General features: G+C 46.6%; 1 protein-coding gene across 1 annotated transcript; it reads left to right on the top strand.

The window, feature by feature from the left end:
• The first annotated feature begins 1743 nt into the window (after positions 1–1743).
• MRNIP (MRN complex interacting protein) lies at positions 1744–18519 on the top strand. Its single transcript, XM_025862649.2, has 7 exons — positions 1744–1879; positions 4253–4312; positions 9282–9370; positions 12972–13044; positions 14190–14344; positions 14971–15058; positions 17721–18519. Exons 1-7 carry the CDS (start codon positions 1814–1816, stop codon positions 18189–18191), a joined length of 1002 nt encoding a protein of 333 aa, XP_025718434.1. The 5' UTR covers positions 1744–1813; the 3' UTR covers positions 18192–18519.
• The last annotated feature ends 43 nt before the right edge of the window (positions 18520–18562 follow it).

The following is an 18562-nucleotide window of genomic DNA, read 5'->3' as shown; positions in this document are numbered from 1 at the left end:
ACAAAGACCACCCAAATGAGAACAGGGACTATGTATCTGGAGCTTGCTATAGAAAAGGAGTCAGCCATCATCCCTTGCATTTGGCAGAGACTCAAAGGTAGAGGAGTGGGAAAGCCTTAGCGTGAAAACAAGGGAAGGCTTAAGGTGTGCTCTGATTAGAGGCTGTTGGCCTGGAAGTGGATGCTGGTTAGTTACCTTAGAAGGGTGTCTTTTGTGTTGGTGTGAGGAGCGTAACTGGCTTTCTCTGGTTGGTCCTGAGATGAAAAGGGAAGTGCAGAATATAGGGAAATGGGCAGTTATTGACCAAGTCCTGTCTGCTCTAGAGGTTGTAGGTTGGCTTGGGGGCATTGGGCGTTGGTTGCTATAAAGGTTGTCATATGTGGCCTGGCCACGGTCCGTTTGTAAATCCAGCCTCTCAGACATTTTCTTTTAAGATTTTATTTATTTGAGAGAGCCACAAGAAAGCGAGCATGGGGGGGGGGGCGCAGGAGAAGGAGGGCTGGATCCCAGGACCCCAGGATCATGATCTGAGCAGACGTCAGATGCTTAACCGACTGAGCCACCCAGGAGCCAGCCCCTCAAACATAATTTTTTAAACTAATTTTCTTCTCATATAGGCTACTGTGCAAAATTTGGAAAATATAAACAATTTTAAATCCTCTATAACCGTAAACCCTCTACCCCGCTCCTGGAAATAAATAATGCCTGGTTTTACCTAACTGAAATTACGTACTCTTTGTTCTCTGCTTTCCATCAATACACATGCCGGCATTTGCACGTCGAACTCAGATTCTCTGTAATGGACCTGCATGATGGTCCATTTTGAGTTACAGTAAGCAACCATTCTTTAGCACGTCTATTTCCATTTTCCTATTATACGTCACTGAACACTCGTACACAAATAATACATCTGGGTGAGTCAGATTATTTCTTAGTGTAGGGGTAATTGCCAGATCGTCTTCCCTAATGGTTTTTCCATCTTACCCTTCTACCAGAATCCGGCAAGGATTCCTCTCGCCACATCCTTGTCGGGATCCGGTGTTGTAATTCTAACACGATGGTTTATGTTATGGGCACGGGGGGCTGGCGTTAGGGTCCGTCCCAGAGCGGCTGGGACAGAAGGGGTCCTGCCACTCCAACCTTCCAGAGTGGGTCGCGGTGGGGCTTCCTCGGGGCGGCTGCTTCCGTTCACAGCAGCTTCTCGTCTCCGGGAAGCGTGGGCCTGGGAGCCACTCTCCCGGGATCCTGGGTGCCGCGGCCCTCGGGGTTCAGGCTCAAAGGTTACCAAAGGCCGCCTCCGCCCAGAGGTCCCGTAAATTCCAACCCCGAGCCGCAGGGGCTAGGCAGGAGCGGGGAGGGGCCCTCCCGCTCCCGCTCCCGCTCCCTGTCTGCGACTAGAAGCAGCAGAGGGAACGGCGCGGACAAAGGCCGGACCCGGAGTCGCGGCTGGACGACCCGCCCTTGCAACTTCAATTTTCCCAGCGAGCCCCAGAGGAGACACGGGCTTAGGAAGAGACGGGGGCCGGCCCCGTCCAGACAGCAAGTCGGTGACCTGGCTGACGCAAACCCCAACAATGCCCCTGAGCTCCCCAGTCACAGCCACAGGTACCCCCAACGGACCGCCGAGACGCTCGGCGGGCTAGAGAGGCCCGAACGCCTCGGTGGGACGGGGCGGAGCGGGGGCGGGCCGAAGCGCAGAGCGCACGCGCACGCGAGGCGGCGCCGGGGTCTGGAGGACCGGGAACGCGTGCGGGAGGCTAAGCCGGGGCGGACAGGAGCACAGCGCGCATGCGCAGCGGCGACGGTGTCCGCAATGGCGCCCTCACAGCGGGTTCGGGTGCTGCGGTGCTGCCGCTGTCGCCTCTTCCAGGCGCACCAGGTGGGGTGGGCACCGGCCTCCCCCTTCTCCGGGCGCGGGGAGGGCGGGCAGGATTTGGCGGGGCCGGGGGGGGGGTCGGGCCTCCTGCCGGTGCCTCGCCCCCAGGCGCGGGCGCCGTCTCGTGCGGTTGCTTGGGTCTCCCTGACGCCCGGACTCGTGACGTTGACTGGCCCTGAGGGCTGGGTTTTGATATCTCTTCATATAAGTTTTTGGCATGGTAGTTAGAAGATTCGTAGAAACCAGGGAGAATGGTTTCTGCGGAGGCGGCCTCGTGACTTCTTGCAGATAGTTGGGAAAAGCAGGTTGAGGATAGCCTCTCCCAAAGGGGCTCTTTCTTAATTTAACTACTAGGGAGATGACAGTTTTTAAAACAGACACGACTGGGCGTGCCTTGCTGCCCACCCCTTCGCTCTGCGGTGTCTCCATCCTCGTGATGAGGGACGGTTCCTCTGACGGTAAACCCGTGCATGGAGTGTTTTAAACAGGATAATCGGTATTTCCAAAACGTACTGCTTCCCTGACTTTCAAGACGCAAGATAGGGGAAGTCACTTAACCTGTTACCCTGGGTTACGTTTCATCTTTCTGCTTGATGTCACCTAACAGTGCCGTCGAGCGAATCTACTTCTGACAGTTCTCTCTTCCCTCTAGTTACCTGCTTATCTGCTGTGCCCTGAAAAGGGTAACATCCAACTTCTTCAAAATGAATGTTTAAAAAAAAGTCAGATGCTGAGTATGCACCTGTAAGCTTACTGAGACCGTAAGGGCTATTTGGGGGCTCAGACATTGTTTTTACTTCATTTTTTGGACTGTGTTTTAGGAGTTGAGATTAAATGGATATCATTTCCATTTTTTAATCATTACACATCTGTAATGTAGTATGCACTCATGGTCATTTTCAACTATGAAAAGTGATTTGAAACTAAAGGGAGAAAAGAGTTAACAGTAATTGCAGATGTGACAATTTCAAACATCCCATGTAATTTCAGCAACCTCTGGATTAGGTATCCATCATTCTCATTTTACAGAGATGAGAATACAGAAATCCAGAGAAGTCAAGTGGTCTAATAATAAATGGCAGGTCCAGGGCTGTCTGATTGCAAAGATCCTATTAGCCCATACTGTCTCTCTCCAGACTCCAGACCCCCAGAGCTAGCCAGTTAGTGTGTGTCCTTCCAGACCTCTTTTTTAAATAAGTGCATTTCTTACTTGCAGATATACCCAAAAAAAGCAGATTTTTACGGTGTTTGAAGTTGGATACTAGAGAATTAGAAGTGCTGAATCGTAGTATATGCCCACATAAATTTGTAGTAGGTGCTTTAGGTGCTGCTGCCCTTAGAATCCTTTTGGGTACTTCACCAAAAAAACTGATGGTTTTTGTATTATGATCATACTCATATTAATTTTTTTTTTTTAAAGATTTTATTTATTTATTTGATAGAGAGAGAAGAGAGATAGAGAGCACAAGAGGGAAGAGGGTCAGAGGGAGAAGCAGACTCCCCGCCGAGCAGGGAGCCTGATGCGGGACTCGATCCCGGGACTCCAAGATCATGACCTGAGCCGAGGGCAGTCGCTTAACCAACTGAGCCACCCAGGCGCCCCACTCATATTAATTTTGATAAATCAACCCAGGCATCTTTTTGATGTTAAGCATGCTACTTCATTCCATTTTTTTTAAGCAACTTTGTGTCCTTTGATAACACTTTCTTTGTTGCTGTTTTAAATGCACTTTCCCATTACCTTTTCTAACTAGGTATTTGCTTATATAAAGGCTCTATTAACTTCTGAAGCTATATTAACTTTGTACTCAGCCCCGCTATATTAAATTGTCTTACTGTTTTTAGTAGTTTTGCATTTGATTTTCTTGAGTTTTCCGGTAAAAAAAAAAAAAATCTATAATAATTTTTTTCCTTCTCTCCAGTTTTCATACCTCTTATTACTTTTTCTTTTCCGATTCCATTGGCAGAAAAATAACAATAGTTGAATAGTAATGGGGATTTTTGGCTGCTTCTTGATTTTCATGGGTGTGCTGGTAGTGATTTTCCAGTTTTAGAGCTGAATGTAAGGTATTTTTTCGTGTTAAGAGAGAACCCATCTAGTTAAATTTATCAAGAATCAAAATTAAATGTTGTGGAAGTAGTAGAGATCTACTTGACTTTGTTTCATATGGACAGCCAGTTTTCCCAGCACCATATAGTAGTCTGTTTTTGTCCTCCTAAAATGCCACCTTTACAATATACTAGGTTTTTTACATACATGTTGCTTGTTTTTAGACTTCTATGCTTCTCCATTGATCTTTTAAAATCATTATTTTTGATTCAGTGCCACCTGTTTTAAATAACCATTTAAGCCAAATTTCTGGAATTTCATTGTAGGAGAAAAAGAGTCTCAAGTGGACATGCAAAGCTTGTGGAGAGAAGCAGTCATTTTTGCGGGTGAGTCCTGAGAAACAGGGCATCTAACAGCCCTGCAGAAGCGTGTTTCTCTGGAGTCCCAGCATTCCAGTATTGGGAACGAGTTCCCTAGATCTAGAACTTTTGCCCCCTGGGTTCCTGTTCCTTCAGGAAGTGAAATGGATGGAGCAGTGGCTGGAAAGTTACCTTCATTGTTTATTCAGTCAGCAAGTATTTATTGAGGACTTTCTATGTGCAGGCACAGAAGAAACAAGGGAAGGCAAAGCTTTGTCATTCTTGCCCTCACAGATGTGTTTCACTTAGAAGAGAAACTGATGCATGCTTAAGCAGGTCACTTAAAACTAGACTGAGCAAATGCAAGGAAAATGCAGGGCCTGTAAGGTGATGACCAGGCAGTCAGACCCAGCCAGGTGGGTGCGTGTGGGTGCGTGTTGCTGCTTGCAGCATGTGGGCGAGGTGGGCTCAGGAAGTGGAGGCCATCAGGAGACACTTGATAGAGAGTGTATGGACTGAAGGAAGCTCAGGGGCAAAGCCCTTATTGAGGCCACTTCAGTTCTTTTCGAGTGGGTACCTGTTGTTCCGCCTCATCTCTTTACTACCACAAACTGTCCTGCACCCTTTGCCTCAGTGAGCCCCTCGTTCACCTTCTCTGGCCCTTGATGCCACTTCTCCCACCTCAGCTCCTCGTTCTCCTCCTTCAGCCATAAGGCCTTTCCTTTCATACCCTGAAACAATGCAGACATGCTGCACCCTGACGGCCTCTGTGCTCATTGTTGGGGCTTCCCCTAGCTCTTCTCATTATCCTGAATTAGATACTCTATCCGAGTGTGTTTACATGAGTATCATTTATCTCATGGAAGATCCATGAGAGCAGAAGCTTTGCCTGGTTTGTTCACTGATACACCCTCTCACGTAGCACAGTGCCTGGCACAGTAAGTGCTTGCCCAATAAAGATTTGTTGAATCAAGAATGACCAGTCCCACAGTGACTGGCATTTAGGTCAGTTTTCGTTTTCATTGTTACAAACAACTCTGCAGTGCAGCTTCCTACAAAGACCTCTTTCTTCACTAGGCCAATTATTTCCTTAGGACAAATTCCTAGAAGTTAAATTGCTGTTTCAAAGTAATCTTTTGGCCAAGGTTCTTTTAGTTGCAAATCGTGGGGGGGGGGAGGGGGGGAACACTTCAAAATGGCTTCAACAAAATTAAAAAAAAAAAAAAGGTACTGGCAAGGTAATGGGGTATCTTGGGGAATGCAAGGGGGGAGTTTCATCCCTGAGCCCTTGAAGGACCAGCCCCGAGAACTGCAAAGCTGCGGACAATGCATCATTTTTTCTTCCCCTTCTTTCCCTGCACCCAGGTTCTCCCTACATCTTCCTTCCCCTCTTCCTGCCTGTCCTTCCCTTCCTCTCTCTCTCCCCAGATAGTTCATAGTCACAGACTCCACCCACAGAGCACAGACTCTCACTTCAAGCCAACTAAAATAGCTGAGTCCCAATTAAGAAACTGGGAGAAGCGATCTGATTGGCCCTGTTGACCCAGATGTCCACATCTGGTCGAGCCAACTGGGATGGTGGGAGTAGGGAGGATCTCATCATTGGTCAGCAGTATAGCTGCTGAGGCCCACCCCGAGATAGGGTTTCCGAGGACAAGGAGCTGGCTCGTGAGCTAGTGACTGCTGCTTGTTTTCCATGTCAGCATATATTTCTAAACTCTCCAGGAGGGGGCTGCGCTTTCCTCTCGCACTTCCATGCATGTGCAGTGGTGCCTGGCTTACGATAGGCTAGCCCACAGTGACAAATAGACAACAAAATGGTGGTAGCCTCACACAATACAGATCATCTCTCTTGCTCTTGTATCAGTCCTGGGAGGGATTGAGATCCACAGGGCGGCCATCCTTGGTGCAGTCATTCAGGGACCCAGGCCCCCTTCATCTGGAGGTTCTGTTACTCCCCGAGGCCTGTCTCCTGCTGCCTGCAGCCACTGAAGGGTAAGAGCAAGAAGGAGCTACACAGGAGGCTTTTAAGGGTCAGGTCTGGAAATGGCTCACATCCCATTAGAAAGAATGTTGTCTCATGGCCACCCCCAACCGCAGGGAAGACTAGAAAACGTCATCCAGTTTGTGCCCAGAGGAGGAGAGAAGGATATTAGCGTTTGGCTGTGGTCCCTGCCGTGCTGGCGAGCATACAGCCTGCCATTTATGCCAGATGTCAAGTAACGTCTTGCAAAGCGTTGTCGTTCCGTTTTTCAGTTCCTCTCTCCCATTCTCACTTGAACTTGCCCCAGCTGGGCTTTTATTCCCCACAGTGCAGTAAAATGGCTCCTGTCAAAGTCAGTGGTGCTTTCCATTTGCTAAAAACAGTAGGGAGTTCTCAGGCCTCCAGGGACTTGACCTGTCGGCAGTGTCTGTTACAGTTTGTCATTTCCTCCCCCTCAAACGCTGTGTTCACTTGGACTTCCAGTCACCCCACTCCTGGTTCTCCTGCTGTCTTTCTGGCTGGGTTCAGTCCTCTTGGCTAGCTTTTTCCTGTCTTGCCAACTTCGAAACATGAGAATTGTTCTGGTGCTCAGTTTGTTGGCCTCACTCTCTTAGTGGTCTGAGCGGAGATCATCTGACAGTTCTGGGATGTCTGTCTCAGGCCCCAGGCCCAGCCCTGAACCGCCCATTGAGCTCTCTACTGGTTCTCTGACAGGCATCCAGAACCCCCCTTTCCAAACAGAAGGCCTCGCCTCCCCCCACCCACCTGCTCTCCCACAGTCCTCCTGGTCGCATATGTGCCAAGTCCCTTGTTAATTGTTTGGGCCAGAAACCTAGGAGTCATCCATGACTCCTTTTTTTTGTTTGTTTAAACATTCTTCAGTCCATCAGCAAATTTTGTCAGCTCTCCTTTGAGGATGCACCCAGACTGACCATTTGTTACTCAATGGTCTGAGCCACACCACTGTTTGCAGCAGCCTCCTGCCACCTGCCCTGTCACTGCCCTACAGCCTGCCCTCAGCACCACAGCCTGAGGTCCTGCTTCAACGTGTGCAGGGCCAAGCCACTCTCCCCAACCTTCCAGGTTAGAGCAAAATCCCTGGTCCTATAGACAGGGCCAAGTGTGCCTGGTACAAAATGAAAATGGGAGGCCCCTTGTTCAAAAACAGGAAAAAAAGCTGTGAAAAGTACTAAAATACTAAGTTTTTCCTTTCTTTCCTGGTCTCTCTTGACTTCTCATAATGTTTTTTATTTACTGTGGAATGTCTTCCTAAGTTAAAAAACAATTTATTTTAAATTATTAGCATGAATTTTACCATTGGTATTGTGCAACACCAGTTTAAAATGCAAAGAGCGTTTAGTCCATATGCAGAATAATACAAGAACATTTACTATATATGCAGGATCATCCAAATTGCCCTACTTATATTTTGGAGCTCATACATGCCTGTGTATTTCATTTTTACCAGGACAGTGGAAATGCTGCACAAAATTAGCTCAACTTTTTTCTACTTATTAATATGCACTCTCTCTCCCCACACTATCCCCCATCAGCTCCCTGATGCGTAAGGAAGGACTGGAAGGGAAAGGAACAGGGGTCTCCCTGCCTTGCCTTTTCCTTCTGGGTCATTGTTTTCAGTATAAGTGATCAGCTCTTCTAGGCAATTAACAGGAATAAAAAAAGATATGATAGAGTTCCTTGGTTGTTCGTGTATGTTTAGAACACCCTTGCCTTTTGTCTGCATCTGAAGCAAGCTCTTGTTCTGTGGAAAGCCTGGCCTCTCAGGCTGTGGGTGCCTCTACTCAGGTGTAGACGACAAACACTTAACGTCTACACTCCAACTCTCAGTGAACAATCGCACTTGTTTTGTGAGTCCACTGGAATCCTGTGCTCCTGGGTCATTGAGCATGCTGTATGCAAATGGTGCAGCAAGGAACAATGGGCATGTATAGTGTGTATATCCCTGCTTACAGACATGACCCATTGTCCCATCAGACTTGACTTACACAACACAAGTTCAAAGGTAAGATTATTAAGAATTTCAAATAAAAAATAAAAAAATGTTTTCAAGATGGCAGCAACAGAACAGGTCTCGTGCCCATGAGGCTGACTGCCTGTGGTTGGAACTACACTCACACCTCATCTTGTACCATTTTCCCCCAGACCACTCAGCTCTAGCCATGTGGCCTCCTTACAGTTCCCCCAAAATGCCAGGCTCAGTGTCCTTGCTCTCATGTCTGTTTCATTGCTTCTGCCAGATGCTTTCCCCCAGGTATCTACATGGCTTCGGCCCTCCTATCTTCCTGTTTTGTGCTCAGATGTCACCTTAGTGATCTATTCCCTGAAAACCCTATATAAAATAGACTACTCTGTCCCCACTCTACACCTTTCATTGCCTTATTTCCCTGGGTGGTACTTCTCATCCTCTGATGGCCACATAGTTCTATGTTTATATAACATATAGAATGTACACTCTGGTGTTCACTAGAATGTACACTCCACGGTGACAGTGATTTTTGTCCACTTCTGTATTGTCCTTACCTGGTTCAGGGGCCTGGCACATAATAGGTGTGTGATAAATATTGTTAGACAAATAAGCCACTGCTAAGTGAAAAAAAAAAAAGTACTTTGTTTTATTTTATGTTCCTTTGATCATCAGTCAATACTAAGTATCCTATTGTGTGTTAATTGGTGGTTCCTGTTAGCTCTCTTCCACATTTCTTATTCACATTCATTAACCATTTAGTGTGGGGCTTGGGGCTGAGTGTGTCTTTGATATGTAGAGTTCTGAGTGCTAGAAGGACAGCCAGATAGCCAAGAACTATTAGTCCCTGAGACTGTTAGTTTGTAAATAAATTACTCCAGAAACAGTGGTCAGTCATCAGGATTTCTGCATGGTGCTTCTGGCCTTGCAAAGGACAGCGGTTCCCCTTCCTGAGGTACATCACTAATGGATCTGTTTCTCAGCATTTTTGTCAACACTTTTTAAACTTACTGTTTTTTGTTTTTCAGACTTATGGTGAGGGCTCTGGTGCTGACTGTAGACGCCATGTCCAAAAATTAAATCTGCTGCACGGACAGATTTCAGAGATGTCACCCAGGTACAGTTGTTTGAGAAGGGCATGGTTATCTTGTCTTGCCCTGTGTTCCCCTTGAGTGGTTAGTAGAAGTAGAAGATGGAGAAATCCCTTAGATTTCCATATGGTGATTAGTTCCTCTGAACAGTCTTCCCACTAAAAATAACTAAAAATGCTAACTATAGTATTTTGAGTACACTAATGAGATGGCAAGGAAGTCAACAAAATATCAGAAGTCAAAAATAAAGCAAAAGCCAAAATCCAGAGAGTAAGCTGCTCCAGAGCTTCCATTTAGATGGCTGGGAAGGGTGTGGGAGACAAAGACAAGACCTAGGGCCTGATCAGTGTGGGAGGGTCAGTAGGAGACTGCCACAGAAAGCGGAGTCCCCAAAATACTACACCCTCAGGTGGATGAACAAATGAATTAGAAATGCACGCTCTCTGCAGCAGGAAGCATGTTGACCTTGGCATTGGCTAAGGAAGGGAACTCTCTCTCTAGGGTTTTATAAACACAAGAAAGCTGTCACATGGCTTTTCAGCCTTTTACATGCACTGTGTGAAAAGCCTCAAGCTGAGAATTTATTTTTAAACTGTCCAAGGAAGCAAAGGTAAATGCAGCTCCTCTGGAGCATACATCTTCAACCCAGGCCTGAGAGAATTTCCACAGATAAAGTTCCAAGAAGCATCTACTCAGAGTTAAAAATCATTAAACACTCAAGGAGATATGTCACCCTGAGCAAAAGACAACAGAACAGAAAAGTGAGATACACAAAGACTTTAGAGTACAAAATGTATATTTAATACATTTAATGAGATAAAAGAGAGGGTTGATAATTTAAAAAGCAAAGGACTTCAGGCCACCCGGCTGGCTCAATCAGTACAGCATGCAACTCTTGATCTCAGGGTCATGAATTCAAGCCCCACACTGGGGGTAGAGTACAAAAAAAAAAAAAGTAAAGGACTTTTAAAAATGACCAGGTAGGTTTAATGAACCAAAAAGAGTTTATAGAAATGAAAAACATAATCATTGAAAGTAAAAATTCAGTGGACAGGTTAAGCATTAAATGTAGCTGAAGAGAGAATCAGTGAAATGGAAGTTAAATCTGAAGAAAGTATTTACAATGCAACACAGAAATAAAAACATGGAAAATGTGAGTTGAGAAACATGGAAGCTACAGGGAAGAGTTCCAGCAAGAGAGGCTAAAGAAAGTGGGGCAAAGGCAATATTTGAAGAGAAAAGACCAGAGCATTTTCCAGAATCAAAGGCTTACATTCTTAGATTTAGGAAACAATAAATCTCAAACTGGATAAAGTTATTTTATTTGCAAACAACATGGTTGTGTATATAGGAAATCGTAACCGGCCTATACAAATGCTACTAGAGCTAATATTCTACCAAGATCACAAGGATACAAAGTCAACGTACAGGGGTGCATGGGTGGTTCAGTCGGTTAAGCATTTGATTTCAGCTCAGGTCATGATCTCAGGGTCCTGGAATTGAGCCCGCATAGGGCTCCATGCTCAGTGGGCAGTCTGCTGCTCTCTCCCCTTTATATAAATAAATTCTAAAAAAGTCAACATACAGAATTAAATTATTTCTATATAAATGCTATGAGCAATTGGAAATGATTTTTTAAATCAAATACCATTTAGAACAGCATCAAAAAATTAGATACTTAGGGATAAATGCAACAAAAAAGTGCAAGATCTATTCAGTAAAAACTACAAAACATTGCTGAGAGAAAGAAGAGCTAAATTAATGAAGAGATATAACACGTTCATGCATTGGAAAACTCAGTATCATGAGGATTTAAGGTTATCCAAAGTCAGTAGAGACAACCTAATCGAAATCAAAATTCCAGTGGGCTTTTTTTGGGGGGGGTAGAAATTGACAAACGGATCCTAAAATTTATATAGGAATACAGGTACCTAGAATTACCAAGACAGTTTTGAAAAGAACAGAGCTGGAGGACTTCTACAGCCTGATTTCAAGATCTACTATAATGCTGCAGTAATTGAGACAATGAGATATTGGTTAAAGGCTAGACATACAGATAAATCAGAAGGTAAATGGATAAACCAACTGTGATATGTTCATGCAGTGGAGTGCTACAACATTGAAAACAACATGGGCAAATCTCAAAAACACTGCTAAGTGAGAGAAGCCAGACACAAAAGACTACATGCTGTAGGGATCAGGGGTTTTCTGGGGCAGAGGAGAATTGCCTCTAAAGACACATATGAGAACTTTTAGGGGTGATGAAAATTTTCCACATCTTGTCCATTATATCTCAATTAAAATTTTTTTTCTAGATGTTGACTGGATGATAGTTTCAAAGATATCATTTATCAAAGCTCATCTAACTATACACTTAAATTTTAGTGTATTTCATACCTTAAATTAATTTTGAAGGTTAAAAAAATCTGCCCTTAGACACAGCAACATAATGAAATCACAGAACACAGAAGACAAAGGGAAGAGCTGAAAAGTAGCTGGAGAGAAGAGAGATCACCTACAAAGGAACAGCAGATGCCCAACTTCTCAGTGGTAACTTTAAAAGCAAGAAGACAGACTGGTATCTTCAGACTATTGCAAGCTGTCCTTTATTGATGGAGTTGAGTTCCTGAATCAGAACGGTGAGCACAGTTCTGGTCCGTAGCTGGTAGGACACCGCCCAAGTGAATGCGAGATTATCAACCACGTGGCCGGGTAGGTGTTGCACGTGCATGCCCTCATTGCCTCTTTATAATCGACCTGTGAGGATCGATGACTTCTACATATGGAGGAAGAAACTGAAGAATAGATGCCCACATCCGGTTGCTCACTAGAGAGAATCCCCATTTGATGGTGCAATGTAACCACCCTTTTGGACGCAGGTGGGCGTGGCTTTGCACCAACCTCCAGCCCTCGCATGGTACGTGTTCTCATGGCCAGTCAGTCCCAGTAGAGGCCATGGAGGCCCTGGCCCCCCACACTTCTTCATGTGGCAAGAGAGCCCTGCTGCCGCAGGGAGGCTGGCAAAAGTCACTGTGACACACACAATGCCTCTCCTCTCTCGCAAGAGTTGAGGTAGAACTCTAAGGACTTGTGTAACTGCAGTGGTGACCTCGCCAGTGCTGATGAGAGGGACCCTGTGCTACAAGGCTTCAGCCGATGTTACTCTGTCCATATCCCAGGGCCTCAGCAAGGCACGGGCACACGTCATCTCTTTCATCTTCATAGTCACCCACGCCGTCTTGTCACCATTTGTGGGTGAGGGAACTGGGGTACGTTGATGAACCCAAAGTCACACTGTGACAGTGACAGCCAGTCATTGGCAAAGCCAGGATGCAAAGACGGGTCTGTCTAGGTGAAGAGTCAGCCCCTTCTGCCCTGTGTCACCATTCCCATTGATGGAGGGCTTGACCAGCCTAAATCTGAACAACAAATCGTCCCCCCTCGCAGGCTCTTCTGAACTGTTTGAAGATCCCCAGATTACATCAGAACAACAGATATAAGATCCTAAGATCCCTAGAGCATTCCTTGATAGCCATTGTCAAGTATTCACATTCGGCTGTCCCCATCTCCTTGCCCTCTGTCTCCCTGGTCATTTCACTAAGGACACAAGTACAATCTTTCACCAAGGTCTCTGGGAGAACCCGGAAATGATGAAGAGGAAAATGCGGGGCCCAGGCAGGCTGAGCGTGGGAGTGTGCAGGTAAGTGTGTCCCAGAGGGGGTTCCATTTATTCATTTGTTGGTCTTTTGTGCAGCACACACGATCGATTATGGACACTTGGCTTAAAGCTGCAGGGAACGCAAAAAGGAGTAAACCCAACCCTTTTGTGAGGCTGGAGACAGCCATGCATAGCACTAATTACAGGACTCTGAAAAGGGCATTGTCTCTGGCTGGGAGAATTCCTCTGAACTTAGCTTGAACTTACCTCCCCGTGTTTCTTGCCTTGGCCCCGTCACGCTCTGGGCACACCTCAGCTAGGGAAAGGATGCTCTGGCAGAGTACCTGGCTTTCAGGTTCCCATTCTCCAGACCAAGCCTCCCGGCGGGGCTCCCATCCAGTTTTCTGCCCCGGTGCCCAGTAACGTAGGTGCTCAGACCATGTTGGGAGGGTGGTGTGTGTCGGAACTTGAGGTAACACCGTGGGTATGTCCAAGGTGCCGTGGGTACGTGGTACACTGTGTCCTGCCAGGGCTGGGGGAGTGCAAGCAGCTGTCTGAGGCTCCCCGCCCAGCTGAGGACAGAGCCCGCCTCTGCTCATAGAAGCGCGTTGGCAGTGTCCTCCCTTTCCCGGCTCCTCATATTTGTGTTGTAAATGGGAGCATTGCTCATACACCACTTTACACAGCAGCTCTCACATGGTTGGCACTCTACGTTCAATTTTGTCCACTGAGGGACTCCATATTACATCATCACGATTATGACAAGTCCCGGTTTGCACCCCAGAGTTTTCACTCATGCCGTTCTTGCATTGCTGTAGAGTTTGCAGTGATGCCCGTATCTACAGAATATAGTGGTGGTCCCAATATTTATCCCATGATGATTGGGCACGTAGATTAGTTCCAGATTTTTGCTACAGGGAGTATTCGCTATGACTTACCTCACTTTGTTGAGCATCTTTGTGCCTTTGCCTTCCTTTGGAACCCCTAGGTCAGGGAGCGTGGACATTTGGAAAGTTCCTTGATGAGTTGTGTCCAGCAGCTTTCCCCAGCTCTGTGCCAGTGTTCACGGTCCCCAGTGGTGCCTCAGGACATCCGTCTCCCCAGTCCCCCCTCCACCCGGCAAAATGCCTTTCCTGGTACCAGGGCGGATGTGGGTCTGAGAATAAACTTACTTCCCAATCCTGTAGGAAAAACCTCAGTCCTCAGAGAACCGCTGGCTGAAGTATCTGGAAAGAGACTCAAAAGAGCTGGGGATAGAAAGAGGAGTGTGTTTCGAGAGACTGCCCTTGTCCAGGACAGAGAAGCCAGAGCCTCCCTTCAACACAGGTCTGCCTAGAAAAAGGTGCGGAGCCAGTCACCAATGCAGCCATTGCCCCACCTGCACGGTGCCTCCCGGCCAGGGGGGAGCAACAAGCACCCTCTCGTGCTCAGCAGCGCGGGAGCAGCTTGGGCGGCGCTGGCCGGCAGGTACCCGCACCACCAAGCCCTCCTTGGCCTTGCCGGGTGCCAGGTGCTGTCATGCAGCAGTCAGGGTTGAGTGGGATGCCAGCACGGGCACCTTGTGACTGCACACAAAGTGAAGTGTGGCCGGAGTAGCTGGCGGTTCTGGGAACTTGTTGCCTGCAGCCGCGAAGACCTGACCTTTTGTAGGTCTCTTCTCTAGACTTACTCTGCATTTTAGAGAGTCTTCTGAGACATTACCTTCTCTAGATCCAGGGTGGCCCCTACAGGGCAAGTGACATTGGGCGGTAGATTCCAATTCAAAATAAGAGCTTTCTAGCAACTACGAGCTTGGGGCAGAGAAGCAGCCTGCCTTGGATGTTGTCGGGCAGCCTGCGGCAGTGGAGCAGAAGCTGAGTGGCCACCTGGGTGGGAAGCTGTATGGGAGGACAAGGTCCCTACCTGTGCTGGGGTGACTGCCAGTGTGGTGATGGGACTGGATTCTTGACAGTGCTTTCTCTCCACCAGGAAATGCAGCCAGAGCACAGTCTGGCCTCCACACAGCCCCGATGTCCAGAACCTAGGTGATTCTGAGGTTACATTGGAGCCCCAGAAGGTCAGTGATTGAGTGATTGAAGTGTTTCTCTTCTGGTCCCGGTAACCATGAAACACACACAGTACTGTTTACTACCTGAGTGTTTTGTCTGCTCTGACAAGCCCACTCCTTTCTCTGGCCTGACCATTTCCCTGCCATGCTCAATCTCAGTGATGTGAGCTCCCGGGCAAAAGGACAGCTTGATGCCTTGGAATCAACCAAGGTTGACCAGTAGGGCTTTTCTGAGTCAGCACCATTCTCCTCCCTTGACGTGGCGTGGCAGGTCTTTGTCAGACTGTCCAACATGGGACCTGCCCCAGACTTCTGAGGAACTGTTCGCAGCTTCACCTTCACTTACCCGGGTGTGTCCTTTCACACCAAGGCACTGTCTTCACCTAGGGTCTGCTCTTGTTTTTTTTATTATTGAAGTATGGTTGACATACGATGGTATATTAGGTTTTAGGTGTACGACATAGTGATTTGGCAATTCAGTACGTGAATCAGTGCTCACACATGATAGTCCTTGTCCGTCAGCATACATTATAATATTATTGACTATATTTCCTACACTATATTTTTCATGTCTTTGGACTTTGTACCTCTTAATCCCTTTCATCTATTTTGCCCATCCCCTTGTACCCTTCCCAAGGACAACCCGCAGTTCTCTGTATTTATGAGTTCCTTTTTTATGCCTGAGTAATATTCCATTATGTAGATATAGACCCCATCTTCTTTTTCCATTCACCCATCAGTGGACATCTGGGCTGCTTCCATATATTGGCTATTGTAAATAATGCTGCAGCAAATATGCATAGATCGTTTCAAACTAGTGTTTTTGCTTTCCTTGGGTAAACAGCCAGTAACGAAATTACTGGATCATATGGTTTTTCTATTTTTAATTTTTTGAAGAAATTCCATACAGTTTTCCACAATGGCTGCACCAGTTCACATTCCCACCAACAGTGCACAAGAGTTCCCTTTTCTCCACATCTTCCCCAGTACTTGTTATTTCTTATCTTTTTGATACTACCCATTCTGACAGGTGTGAGGTGATAGCCCATTGTGGTTTTGATGTGTATTTCCCTGATGCTGAGTGATGTTGAGCCTCTTTTCATGTGTCTGTTAGCCATTGGTATGTCTTCTTTGGAAAAATGTCTATTTGGGTCCTCTGCCTGTGTTTTGATTGGGTTATTTGGGTTTTTGGTGTTGAGTTGTATTGTAAGTTCTTTAAATATTAAGGATATTAACCACCTTCAGATACATCATTTGTAAATATGTTTTTCCATTCAGTATGTTGCCTTTTCATTTTGCTAATGGCTTCCTTCACTGTGCAAAAGCTTTTTATTTTTATGTACTCCCAGTATTTTATTTTTGCTTTTGTTTCCCTTGCCTGAGGAGACATAACCATAAATACGTTGCCAAGGCCAGTGTCGAACAGCTTACTGGCTATGTTTTTTCTTAGGAGTTTTATGGTTTCAGTTCTCACATTTAGGTCTCTAATCCATTTTTTTTTTATAGTCTAAGAAAATGGTCCAGTTTCCTCACCACCTTTCATTGGAGAGACTGTCTTTTCCCCATTTTATGTTCTTGCTTCCGTTGTCCTTGATTACCTGGCCATATAATCATGGGTTTAATTCTGAACTTTCTGTTACGTTCCATTGATCTAGGTGTCTGTTTTTGTGCCAGTACCATACTGTTTTGATTACAATACCTTTGTAGTATATCTTGAAATCTGGGATTATACCTCCAGGTTTTTTCTTTCGCAAATTTGCTTTTGCGATTGAGGGTCTTTTGGATTCCATTAAAATTCAAGGATTATTTGTTCTAGTTCTGTGCAAAATTCTATTGGTATTTTCATGTGGATTGCATTGAATTTCATAGATTGCTTAGGGTAGTATAGACATTTTAACAGTATTGATCCTTCCAATCCATGAGCATGGTTTATCTTTCCATTTGTTTGTGTCCTCTCAGTTTCTTTCATCAGTGTCTTACAGTTTTCAGAGTATAGGCCTCTCACCTCCTTGGTTACATTTATTCCTATGTATTTTATTATTTAAAAAAAAAAAAGATTTTATTTGAGAGAGGCAAGAGAGAGCACAAGCAAGGGTGGGGAGAGGAAGTAGTAGACTCCCTGCTGAGCAGGGATCCTGACACTGGGCTCGATCCCAGGACCCCGGGATCATGACCTGAGCCAAAGGCAGATGGCCTAACAACTGAGCTACCCAGGCGTCCCTTTCTGGTTTTGGGGTGGTTTTTTTTTTTGTTTTTGCTCTTATTATTAGTGCATAGAAACACAACAGATTTCTATATATTCATTTTGTAACTTTACTGAATTTATCATTTCTAATAGTTTTTAGGTAGAGTCTTTAGGGTTTTCTATGTAAAGTATCATGTCAGCTGTAAATAGGGACAGTTTTACTTCTTCCTTACCAATTTGGATGCCTTTTATTTCTTTTCCTTGTCTGATTGCTGTGATAGACTTCTAGTACCGTGTTGAATAAAACCAGATGAAAGCAGGTCCCTAGTCTGCCAGCCTGAGAGCAGGGCAGTAGGTGGAACAGAGAGCGAGAAGTGTGGGAGCTCCGAGGTGGAGAGGGGGCAGCAGCAGGGTGGGCAGGGGGACCTTCCCTGCCATCCCTTGGTCCTGCCAGGACACAGTTCTCTTCTCTCGCTTCCATTGCAGGACCATGTTGGCCTGGCCGGGAAGGTCACAGAAGGTGGCAGCCACAAGGATGGGGGCACCGGGGAGCTTTCTGTTCCTCAGGGGGGTCCTCCATGTCCGGCCCCACAGCTAAGAGCCACGTCATCCAAGTGGGACCGCTTCCTTCTGCTGCCTGGAAATGGCCCATGTGTGGACACAGAGCCCCCAGTACCTCTGTACAGAGACCCCAAGCCAGCCGGGGCAGCACTGGCTGAGCAGGGGACCCCAAGGGAAGGGCACCCCAGCAGGCCCCTCAGTGCACCCAAGCTTCCCTGGCCCACACACACTCTCACATCGGGGTCCCAGAGGCCCTGCGGAAAGCCCCCCGGACAGCCACAGGACACTGGTCCTCTGGCAAAGGGTAGGACCGTGGTCACAAGGTTACAAGAGCCCCCACTCGTGCGACTGTGTAACCTCTTTGAAACTGGTGAGGACTTTGAAGACGACCTGTGAACTGAAACTCGGTTACCAACACGGACACACGTTACGTGAACCCTTCTCCCCTGGACCTCTTGGCCACTGTAAAGGGGACTCCCCAATTAGCTTTTAAATAGGACTAGGGTGGGGGGGCACCTGGGAGGCTCAGTCGGTGAAGTGTCTGCCTTTGGCTTAGGTCATGATCTTAGGGTCCTGGGATCAAACCCCGCATCAGGCTTCTTGCTCAGCGGGGCGGGGGGGGGGGGGGGGGTGTTTGGCTCTCCCCCCCCCCCCCCCCCCCTTGCTGGTCCTTGCTCCCGCAGTCTCTCTCTCTCAAATAAAATCTTTAAAAAAAAAAAAAAAAGGACCGGGGATGATTTATGCAAACTGTCAAGAAGGACAAACAC

This window comes from Callorhinus ursinus, unplaced genomic scaffold, assembly GCF_003265705.2.
Source record: "Callorhinus ursinus isolate GAN/ISIS: 27379988/994484 unplaced genomic scaffold, GSC_fseal_2.0 scaffold81, whole genome shotgun sequence".
Lineage (NCBI taxonomy): Eukaryota > Metazoa > Chordata > Mammalia > Carnivora > Otariidae > Callorhinus > Callorhinus ursinus.
The sequence above is the reverse complement of the archived record's forward strand: the minus strand, read 5'-3'. Positions and strand labels throughout refer to the sequence as shown.